The sequence below is a fragment of the Macaca nemestrina genome, chromosome 13 (assembly GCF_043159975.1).
Source record: "Macaca nemestrina isolate mMacNem1 chromosome 13, mMacNem.hap1, whole genome shotgun sequence".
Lineage (NCBI taxonomy): Eukaryota > Metazoa > Chordata > Mammalia > Primates > Cercopithecidae > Macaca > Macaca nemestrina.
In genome coordinates, this window is record NC_092137.1 from 85491407 (window position 1) to 85503053 (window position 11647).

The following is an 11647-nucleotide window of genomic DNA, read 5'->3' on the forward strand; positions in this document are numbered from 1 at the left end:
CAGTCTCCCGGAGGAGAGGAAAAGTGGGGGAGGGAAGGGGACTCTGGAGGAGCAAAAGCAAGAGGCGTGGGGGCGACAGGGGTGGGGCGTCTCCCAGAGCAAGGACTGCTGCAGAGTGCGCGTGCACGCCCGCACATCCACACCCACGGCTACACATCATATCTGCACATGCACAAAACCACACACCCTCCCCAGTCGGTCCCATATCCTTTCTGCGGGGTGAACAGCAGATTCCCGGAAAGGGGGAAATGTAGCCGCAAAAGCAAACCCGGGTACCTAGCGCCCACCCTGGCGGCGACTACAGCCTCCACGCAAGGCACACTGTGAGCTGGGGGTGCCGGGCACGGGAGAAGCCGCGCCCAGACGGGCTGGCAGCCCAGCGGAGGGCGCGGCAGGGCGAGGAGCCGCCCGCGCTGCTCCCGCCCCTCGGGTGCCAGCGCCGCCCCTGCTGCGGCGGGTGAGGGGCGGGGCGGGGCGCGGCGTATATAAGGCTAGGGGCGGGCGCCGCTCTTTTGTCTCTTGCTGCAGCAACGCGAGTGGAAGCACCAGGATCCCGGGCTCGGAACCCGACTACACGGTGAGTGCGGCGTCGGGGCTGGGGGCCCACCCAGGGTGTGGCCGGATCCTGTGCACCGGACAGGCGCGCCGCAACCGCGACAGGCGCCCTTCTCGGACGGGACGCAGGGGCCGGCGACCACGCCCTGGGACCGAGAAGGGGGGTGCCGGACGCGCCCAGATCCTCGGCCTTGGGGCTGCTCGCCACGCCTTGGCGCGAGTGCCACGTCGAGAGGCGTCGGCGGGGAGCGCAGAGGGCGACGCTGGCCCCCAGCCCCAGGTCAAGCGCCTTCGTTTGCCCACTAGGATTGTTTTAAGAAAATGGCAGACAAACCAGACATGGGGGAAATCGCCAGCTTCGATAAGGCCAAGCTGAAGAAAACGGAGACGCAGGAGAAGAACACCCTGCCGACCAAAGAGAGTGAGTGTGCCTCGGTCTCCCGCGCCCCAGTCCAGCCCCTCACCCTGCTCTTCCTTGCAAACCCTCTCCTCCACCCCGCACCCGGCCGTTGCCCGCGGTCTGGGCGGCCCCGGCCACTCTTTCAGTTTCACAAAGCGCCTTGTCTCTCCCCAGCCCCAAGCTTCCTTCTAAATCCCCACACCTCGTGGGTGCCTCGCCCACACTGGGAAGCACCTCGGTTGCGGGTGGGGGTTGCAGCTCCCCTCCAGCGCCCGCTTCCCGCTCTCCACAGCCATTGAGCAGGAGAAGCGGAGTGAAATTTCCTAAAATCCTGGAGGATTTCCTACCCCCGTCATCTTCGAGACCCCAGTCGTGATGTGGAGGAAGAGCCACCTGCAAGATGGACACGAGCCACAAGCTGCACTGTGAACCTGGGCACTCCGCGCCGATGCCACCGGCCTGTGGGTCTCTGAAGGGACCCCCCCCAATCGGACTGCCAAATTCTCCGGTTTGCCCTGGAATATTATAGAAAATTATTTGTATGAATAATGAAAATAAAACACACTTCGTGGCATGGCTGGCGTGGTCTGAGTCTCTTGGTTGAGTATGCGTGGGCAGTGCCACTGCAGCAAAGCCCCCTGCCGCAGAGGGGAGGAGGTGGGTCGCAGAATGGGCTGACCCGGAGGGAGTTTTTAATTTTGGCTTTACCTACTTCTCCGTAAGATTTCATGTCTTGTTAGTTGCTTAACTCTTGCTCGTAAGCAATCTGTGTAAAATTTAACCCCACTTTGTCCCCAAGTTGCTTTGGAAAATGCTTTTTCAAAAGAGCAAGGTTTGCTTTTGATAAGCTTCGAAAGCCCCACTGTTTCCCTCCGGCCTCCTAGCTGACTCAGAAGGGAACACTGATTTTAAAGTCTGGGGAGAAAGCAAAGACAATCTGGAATGTTGGAAACTGGGTGAGGTCACAAAGTCTCCGGAAGGCATTCTTCTGGAGCTTAAAACAAAGGCGGGATCTAGGGATACAGCAACGGGAACGTCAGAACTAGAGGAAGCAACACTAGAACTGGGGGAGGGGAGAGGGGGAAGAGCTTTTTGTCTTTTAACCCTAGTTCAGAACCTCCCACAAAAGCATTAGCCATTAGAGGAAGTGCTAGGCTGAGCTGCTACCACACAGTGTTCAGCAGGAAGGGTGGGGATGGGGTGGGGGGTGGGGGGGGTGGGGGGTGGGGGGTGGGAGGGAGGGCGGGCGGGAGGACTGGCGCTGGCGGCCAAGCTCCAACGGATGACACCTCAAACCCACCCGGAAGGAATGGGACCAGCCCAAGGGGGCCTGACAGTTGGGAACCTGGGGCTGCAGGCCATTCAGTAGCAGAAGAAACAGGCTTATAATGACAGGGGTGGAGTTTTCTTTAAGGAGGGTGGATAGGACACTGCTTAGTGATTTGTCCCACATTTTTGCCTGGCCCCAAGAGGCTGGACACTGGGTGAAGGCAGTTAATTCGAATGAGGTACGGTCCCTGTCCACAAGGAATTTAAAATCTAGTGAGTGAGATAGGCAACCACAGCACACCAGAGTCAGGACACCTGGGCTTGGCAGGGAGACCCATGCCCAAAGACATTCTCTCTGAATTCCTATCTGCACCTCCCTCCTGGTACCTGCACACATACATCACCTCCCCCATTAGAGTAAATAGAGAAACAATCTTTTTTTTTTGAGATGGTGTCTCGTTCTTGTCACCCAGACTGGAGTGGGACTGTGTGATCTCGGCTCACTGCCTCCGCCTCCCGGGTTCAAGTGATTCTCCTGCCTCAGTCTCCCCAGGAGCTGGGATTACAGGCATGGGCCACCACGCCCAGCTAATTTTTTGGTTGTCTTTTTTTTTCTTTTTCTTTTTCTTTTTTTTGGGGGGGATGGAGTTTCACTCTTGTTGCCCAGGCTGGAGTGCAATGGCACGATCTCAGCTCACCACAACCTCCCTCCGCCTCCCGGATTCTCCTGCCTCAGCCTCCTGAGTAGCTGGGATTACAGGCATGCACCACCACGCCCAGCTAATTTTGTATTTTTAGTAGAGACAGGGTTTCGCCATGTTAGCCAGGCTGGTCTTGAACTCCTGACCTCAGATGATCCACCCGCCTCAGCCCCTCAAAGTGCTGGAATTACAGGCGTGAGCCACCACACCCGGCCGAAAGATTCTTATTAATTGATACTGGTGACTCTCACAGTAGCCAGCACTTAGTAGACACTCATAAATGCTCACTGAATTGTAACTGAAGCATCACCTGGCCTCACCTGCTCCATCTTGGCCATGCTAAAGCCAAGCTGCTACCAGCCCTCCTCCCCCACTGTCTTGTTGATTCTATTCTGTTCTATGTACACATTGACAGGACCCAAGCATGGTGAACTTGTGGAAGTTCGAGGAAGGCAAATACCTTCATTTCCTTCCCTGAGCCCAGTTCAGGATGCAATCCTATTAAAATAAGGGGAAGTACAGTTAACCTATAATTGAAGCTATTGTTAGGAAGCTCTATATTACCCAGATGACAACTATAGGTCTCAGCCAGCTAAAAGATTTTGGATATTGGGTTGCTGATTTCAGAGAAATTCAGAAGCTGTGTTCCTGTTCTGCTTAATTCAACACTCTTTTTTTTTTTTTTTTTTTTTTTTTTTTTTAGAACTCAGTGCCCATCATTGTACTAGGCCTGTGGAGGCTATAAAAGACATGTGCCAACTAACTACACAAAAGGCAGAATAAAATAAATGCTAAAGAGAGATTTAAGTAAAACCCTCTGGGAAAGTAGACAAAGGAGTGGCTAACCCTGGGACAGGGCGCTGCTTCATGGAAGAGGAACCATTTGAATGAAGACGTAGAGAAGTGAGAATGAGAGCAGGGCTTTCTCAACAGAAGGAGGAGCAAAGTATAGTGATACTACAGCATGTTCAGCAATGGGAAAGGTAAAGGTTCTGTGCAAACAGAAGCACTTCAAAATTACCCTAGCAGGTAAGTAGGGTGTGGTTTTTCCTATAGACAGTTGGAAACCACTGCAGATTTTGAGGGTTGGGGCAAAGTTATCTAAGATGTTTGTGATAGCATGTGGAAGATGCTGTGGCTGATACAGACGGCTACGTACCCAACCACTACCACCACTGCCACCACCATCACTGCCATTAACACCATAACCACCACCACCATCACAACCATCATCATTGCCACCACCATCACTGTGATCACCGCCATCACCATTGCCGCCACCACCACCATCACCATTACCACCATCGCACCTCCACCACCACACCACTACCATTACCATGACCATTGCCACAACCTTTATCACCATCAACAGCACCACTATCACCACACCACCCCATCCCCATTGCCACCATCATCACCACCACCATCCCTATTGCCACCACCACCATCATCTCCACTATCACCACCACCACTACCATTATCATCATCACCATTGCCACCACCATCACCACCATCCATACTACCATCACCACCTCCACCATCACCATTGCCAACATCTTCACCATCACCACCACCATCACCATCACCACACCACTACCAACAACAATAACAACATCAACACCAACACCCACACATCATCTTCTTCTACCCTGCCTATGAAGAATGGCCAATGAAAGACCAATTTTATGCAGATATCAGTCAATCAATGAGCTTCAGAGGACCCAGCGCAGGAAATGATGTTTGAGTAGTATAAACTTAAGGCACTTTGGGGTTCAGCACTATAAAAATTTGTGAGGACATTTTGTTTTGTTTTGGTTGTCATAATAATTAGGGGACAGTATTGGCAGTTCATAGGCAGAGACCAGAAATGTTTGACATTCTGAAATGCATAGAACAATCCTACACATCAAAGATTTGTCTCATGAATGACTTTGTTTTAACTTTTTTACTGTATTATAACATATATATGGGGGCCTGGTGCAGTGGCTCACACCTGTAATCCCAGTACTTTGGGAGTCCAAGATGGGCAGATAACTGAGGTCAGGAGTTCGAGACCAGCCTGGCCAACATGGTGAAACCCCATCTCTACTAAAAATACAAAAATTAGCCAGGCATGATGGTTGGCACCTGTAACCCCAGCTACTCAGGAGACTGAGGCAGGAGAATTGCTTGAACCCGGGAGGTGGAGGATGCAGTGAGCCAAGATCGTGCCATTGCACTCCAGCCTGGGTGACAGAGTGAGACGCCATCTCAAAAACAAAACAAAAATTTAAAAACCGTATATATGGAAAAACACACAGAAGTGTACAGTTTGATGAATCTTTGCAAACTGAACACACCCTAATGCCTCCCTCCAGTCATATACCTATATGTGTTCTAATAGCATGTATATATTTTGCCTGTTTTTGAATGTAATGTAAATAGATGCATGACTTCTATTCATCTAGGTAAAACATCTCTTTATATGAGTCCAGCAACAACTAATTTTGCTCAATTTTATTATAGACTTTATGTGCCAAGAATGTAAACTATCATGTAATTGAGGGATGCCTTTTTCTTTTTTTAACTTGCAGCTTCACTAAGAATTGATCACCATTGCAGAAAATCATTTCACTAAAGAAATATCCTCTTGGTTTCTGAATTTTTCATACAACACAATTGTATCATGTCCATCTGAAGCTGCTGGATCATGATAATATTACATATAAGTGAAAACATGCATAAAGTGAAGACTACTTCTTTATATGCTAGAATATTGTTGTACCATATTGTGTTAGTCAGCTTTTGATAAGTTATGCTGCAGTAACAAAAAACCCCAAAACCTCAATGGCTTACAACAACAAAAATCTATTACTTGTTTACATTACACATCAGTTGCTGCTCTGCTCCTGTTCCACATGTCTTTTTCATTCTGAGAGCCAGGCTAAAGGAGCAGTCCCTATCTGAGACATGCTGTTGTTATGGCAGAGCCGTGTGTCTTCTCAGATGTGGCACTTCCATTCACATTACATTGGTCAAAGAAGCACTGTAAATTGCAAGTCATCAGGCTGGGATGTATAATTCCATTGTGGGGAAAGCAGAAAATAATTAGAACTCGTAATACAATTTACTCTATATATATATAAAATATATATATATAAATGTATATACCTTTTTTTATAAATTACCTTTATTTTACCTTTATATTCTGGTTAGGGCTTATATTTATGTTTTTAATGTGTGTGTGGGGGCAGGTTATATTATCTTTGATTTTCATTTCAGGAAAGAGGGCTGTTATAAAATACTTTATATGTAAGAAGAAGTTGGTTCTGAAGGGTTGGGAACCAGTGGTCTGAACCAATCATGGTAATTCCATTATCTAAGAATAAGGGTGGGTTGTGATTCTGGCCAAGGAAACCTGAGAGGAAGCCTGTTTACAGGCTTCTTGGAAGACTGTGTTTCCTTTTCAAGACAGGCATAAGTACAAATGTGGTGATGTGAGAATATGACACGTGAAAGATGACAGTCATCTGGGGGAAATGCTAACATGATGAGGGTGGCAAAGATTGAAAATGGAGGCCGGGCGCGGTGGCTCAAGCCTGTAATCCCAGCACTTTGGGAGGCTGAGACGGGCGGATCAGGAGGTCAGGAGATCGAGACCATCCTGGCTAACACGGTGAAACCCCGTCTCTACTAAAAAATACAAAAAACTAGCCGGGCGAGGTGGCGGGCGCCTGTAGTCCCAGCTACTCGGGAGGCTGAGGCAGGAGAATGGCGGGAACCCGGGAGGCGGAGCTTGCAGTGAGCTGAGATCCGGCCACAGCACTCCAGCCTGGGCGACAGAGCAAGACTCTGTCTCAAAAAAAAAAAAAAAAAAAGAAAAGAAAATGGAAAGAATCTAGGTCCTTGGTAAGCCCCTGAGTTGCTGAGTTTTCCTGAAAGTGCCTTATCTTTGAACTTTTTGTTATGTAAAACAATAAATTTTTCTTACATTTAGGAAGTCTATGGCTGGGTTTTCTGTTACTTATAGTCAAAGTATTCTAACAATGATCAGCTGGAAAGAGAAGAGTTTAACTGCAGAAATACTGGTTAGTAGGATATTATAGTAGTTCAAACAAGAGGTAGTGAAAACTTTAATCAAGGAAAGACCCTCCCATATTAGTATGCTGGCAAATATCTAATAATCATCTCAGTTCTGGGTAGAGGTGAGGAGCAGCTGATTTGTAGCATTTGCTGATTTCCGTGGTGTAAATATTGCTAATTTCAAGCTGCCAACAGTTTAAAAACCAATTTGCCTGCTTTCTGAAAATGTAACAATTGGCTCTTTGCAAGCTGCTGCCAGTTGGCTCCAGAACACCACTGACTATAGGGATAGGAAAGCAGGGCTGATATAAAAGATATTGCAGAGGGGGAATTAGCAAGACTTCGGATTATATTTGAAATTACAGAAATTGTAATCTGACAGATGAAAATAAATTTTTACTTGTCTATGTGACTTCATTTTTCTGCTTTGAGTTTCAGAGGGGAAAACTGAAGCATTCTACAACCAGAGCATTTCCCAGAAAGTACATAGAGAGACACGGAATTGCTTTGGAGAGAGAGAAAGTGTTTTTTACAAGTTCCCAAGTGAGTATTACAAATTAGTTTTATTGCCAACACATTGTACAGAGATACAATAAAACAAGCCCATAATAAAGTTGGTGCCTATGGTGATCCCAGTGAAGGGCAAGGTGAACTTATAAGACATCACAGTATGATAGGAACTGCATCAAGCACAATCCAGGAAGCTAACACTGGGGGTGGTGTAGGTAGAAGCACAAAGTGAAAGAACAGCAGGCTGGATTGGTGGGAGTCAATGGCTAGTTAGGACCAAACAAATTGAAGGAGCAATAAAGTTATTAACTGATCCATTGCTTTCTCCATTTATTCAACCACAATATATTAAGCATCTGCTAAGTACTGGGTCCTAGGCTAGGTACTTGATCAGGATACACAATATGGATTTTTTTTTTTTTTTTTTTTTGAGATGGAGTCTTGCTCTGTTGCCCAGGCTGGAGTGAAATGGTGTGATCTCGGCTCACTGCAACCTCCACCTCCTGGGTTCCAGTGATTCTTCCCAGGTAGCTGGGACCACAGGTGCAGGCCACCATGCCTAGCTAATTTTGTATTTTTACTAGAGACAGGGTTTCACCATGTTAGCCAGGCTGGTCTCGAACTCCTGACCTCAGGTGATCCACTCACCTCAGCCTCCCAAAGTGCTGGGATTACAGGCGTGAGCCACCACGCCTGGCTACAAAATTTATTATTTGTAATGTAATTCTCTCAAAGCTAAAATGATCAGATAACTCAGATTAATGACAAAATATGGGATCATGGAACTATGTATCCTGATTTAAAACTAAAAGAGCACTAAGATGATTTTTTACCTCCCCTGTGAAATTCAGAAGACTGAGCTATCTGAGAGGACAGCACTGTTGGTGCAGCCATGGCTTAACTGTACGTTTACTCTGAAGTCCTGCGGCATCCTTGTCTATCTCTTCAATATTACATTGGTGTGCTTCATAGAAGTCAACGAGATCGGCCGGGCGCGGTGGCTCAAGCCTGTAATCCCAGCACTTTGGGAGGCCCAGGCGGGCGGATCACAAGGTCAGGAGATCGAGACCACAGTGAAACCCCGTCTCTACTAAAAATACAAAAAATTAGCCGGGCACGGTGGCGGGCGCCTGTAGTCCTAGCTACTCAGGAGGCTGAGGCAGGAGAATGGCGTGAACCCAGGAGGCGGAGCTTGCAGTGAGCCGAGATCGCGCCACTGCACTCCAGCCTGGGCAACAGCGTGAGACTCCGTCTCAAAAAAAAAAAAAAAAAAAAAAAGAAGTCAACGAGATCAGAATGATTGTTGATTAGAAGATAAAACACTGGCCCTACAAATGCTATTCAAGGTTGTCAAACAATCCATAGCTAGGAATTGTTTCTATATTGTGGAAAAATCTTATTATCTCAGAAGACGATGCTGCGGGGAAAAATGCCTACTTTTACATCAATGCAGCCCCAAGACCTTCATGGAAGCATCTATAGCTAAAAAGAACCTATTCTTTGAGTCACTTTTTTGTCCAAATGTTATCTCCTGCCAAGCTATCTCTTATTTTGTTTCCTGCTACTCAGATGTTCAGGTTTTTTGATCTGGCATGTTCTTAGGAAAAAAATGAGTAAGGTGTATACTCGTATTATGAGGATTCTTTGGTTTGTGACAAAAAAGCAAAAACAAAAACAAAAACTCTATCCAACCTTGCTTAAGCGAAAAGAATTTATTTACTCATGTACATGAGAAGTCCATGGAGTTGGTTTTGCTTCAGGTGTGTCTGATGGAGATAACTAAATGACATCACAGGGACCTGGATTTCCTTTCTCTATCTCTCAGCTCTGTATCTTCATTCTCAGGCTGACTCTCCCCTCATGGTGACATTATAGCTGCTACAGCTCAAAAATTACATTCCTCCCAGGTGTAGGAGCTACAGAAGAGAGAATTTCTCTTTACCCAGTTTGAACAAAAACCCTGGGCCTAACTTTCGCTGGCCTGAATTAGGTCAAGTGCCCGCCCCTGGCCTAATCACACTGGCTAGGGAAAGGGAAGACAGAGATTGTTTCAAATCTAGGTCACATGCTATTATTTTTTTAAATCAGGTTAAAGTTGGCATCACCAGTAACGGAATAAACCAACATTACGTACTTCCTGATATAATACACTGAAATGAATTCAGCATCACATTCATGATACTCCTGACAAAAATTGCATAGCCTGAATCCAATCATGAGGAAACACCAGACAAACCCAATTTAAAGGACTTTATATAAAACAACTGGCCTATATCCTTCAAAAATGTCAAGATTACAAAAGACAGCCCGGACATTGTGGCTCTCACCTGTAATCCCAGCATTTTGAGAGGCCAAGGCAGGCAGATCACTTGATCCCAGGAGTTCAAGATCAGCCTGGCCAACGTGGCAAAAGCCCGTCTCTACAAAAAAAAAAAAGAAAAATAGGCCAGGCGTGGTGGCTCAGCCCTGTAATCCCAGCCCTTTGGGAGGCCGAGGCAGGTGGTCACCTGAGATCAGGAGTTTGAGACCAGCCTGGCTAACATGGCAAAACTCCGTCTCTACTAAAAATACAAAAATTAGCCGGGTATGGTGGCTTATGCCTGTAATCCCAGCTACTTGGGAGGCTGAGGCAGGAGAATCGTTTGAACCTCGGAGATGGAGGTTGCAGTGAGCCAAGATCATGCCATTGCACTCCAGCCTGGACAATGAGAGCAAAACTCCATCTAAAAAAAAAAAAAAAAAAAATGTCCTGCCAGGCACAATGGCTCAAACCTGTAATCCCAGTAATTTGGGAGGCTGAGGCAGGAGAATCACTTGAGGTCAGGATTTTGAGACCAGCCTGGCAACATAGTGAGACCTCATCGTTACAAAATATTTTAAAAATCAACCAGAGGCTGAGGTCAGAGGATCACGTAAGCCCAGGAGGTCGAGGCTACAGTGAGCTGCGATTGTGCCACTGGACTCCTGCCCGGGCAACAAAACGAGATCTTGCCCCAAAATAAAATAAAATAAAATAAAATAAAATAAAATAAAATAAAATAAAAAGTTAAAAAAATAAGAATCAGAATATTTCATCATTCACAGAAAATAGATTTTTTAAAAAGAAAGAGTGGACTGGACACAGTGGTTCATGCCTATAATCCCAGCACCTTGAGAGGCTGAGGCAGATGGATCACTTGAGTCCAGGAGTTCGAGACCAGCATGGGCAACACAGTGAGACACCCCCTGCCCACTGGCGTCTCTACAAAAAATAAACAAAAATTAGCTGGCCATCTTGGCACATGCCCCTAGTTCTAGCTGCTTGGAAGGCTGAGGTAGGATGATTACTTGAACGTGGGAGGTAGTAGCTGCAGTGAGCCATGATCACATCACTGTACTCAGCCTGGGCAAGTAAATGAAACCCTGTCTCCAAAGACAGAGAGAGAGAGAGTAATATATAAGTAACACTCAGTCCAACTCTGTGGAAGATCACACATGTGGTCTAAACCAACAACGGATTTAACCTATCATGAAATTATTTTATCTTGTGCCCTAATTTTGAAGAAGTAAATAAAAACGAGTAAACTGGGCTATTCAGGAAATATTTACCTTTAGAATGATCCATTAAAGTGAGTAGAAAACCAAACCATGGACACAACAATAGTTACAGCTTACACAGTCTAGCCATGGAACCCAGCAACATGGCTTGGGGGCTACGGAAGCTGAATTTCAGGGATGGTATAAACAGGCCTTGGAACATGTTGACATCCATAGTAATAACTAAAGTGGTTCCTGAGTCCCCAAACTGTTAGTTGTTTCTATCACTTAGGGTTTTCGAGAGAAACAGAGCCAATAGGAGATAGACACACACACAGACACACACACACACACACACACATACGGAGTGAAAGAGATTTTAAGAAATTGGTGAAGTGGCGTTGTTGTTGTTGTCTGGGGTAAATACTGGGGGTTCATTGTCTCACGCCAAGGACACGGACACACACAATGAGTGAGTTTAGGAGCCGAGGTTTAATAGGCAAAAGAAAGAGAAAGGAGAACAGCTCTCTCTCTTGCGCGAGAGAGGGGATTCCAAATGGGAAATCTGACCCAGAATGGGAGTGCTCTGCAGGCTTGCAGAGGTGGTGTCTGATTTGCGTAGGGCCCACAGATT

The 11647-nt window shown here is 46.6% G+C and overlaps 1 protein-coding gene across 1 annotated transcript; it reads left to right on the forward strand.

Annotated features, from left to right (window-relative positions):
- Positions 1-422: 422 nt before the first annotated feature.
- Positions 423-1529, forward strand: LOC105465366 (thymosin beta 10). The gene is made up of 3 exons (XM_011713780.3): positions 423-577; positions 862-976; positions 1248-1529. The coding sequence occupies exons 2-3, from the start codon at positions 877-879 to the stop codon at positions 1280-1282; spliced, it is 135 nt and encodes a 44-aa protein (XP_011712082.1). The 5' UTR covers positions 423-577; positions 862-876; the 3' UTR covers positions 1283-1529.
- The last annotated feature ends 10118 nt before the right edge of the window (positions 1530-11647 follow it).

Bases quoted from the DNA above. Each gene is read 5' to 3' on its own strand.
- LOC105465366 (XM_011713780.3), top strand. From the start codon at position 877: ATGGCAGACAAACCAGACATGGGGGAAATCGCCAGCTTCGATAAGGCC. The intron at 977-1,247 runs GTGAGTGTGCCT...CGCTCTCCACAG, and splicing joins CACCCTGCCGACCAAAGAGA to CCATTGAGCAGGAGAAGCGG.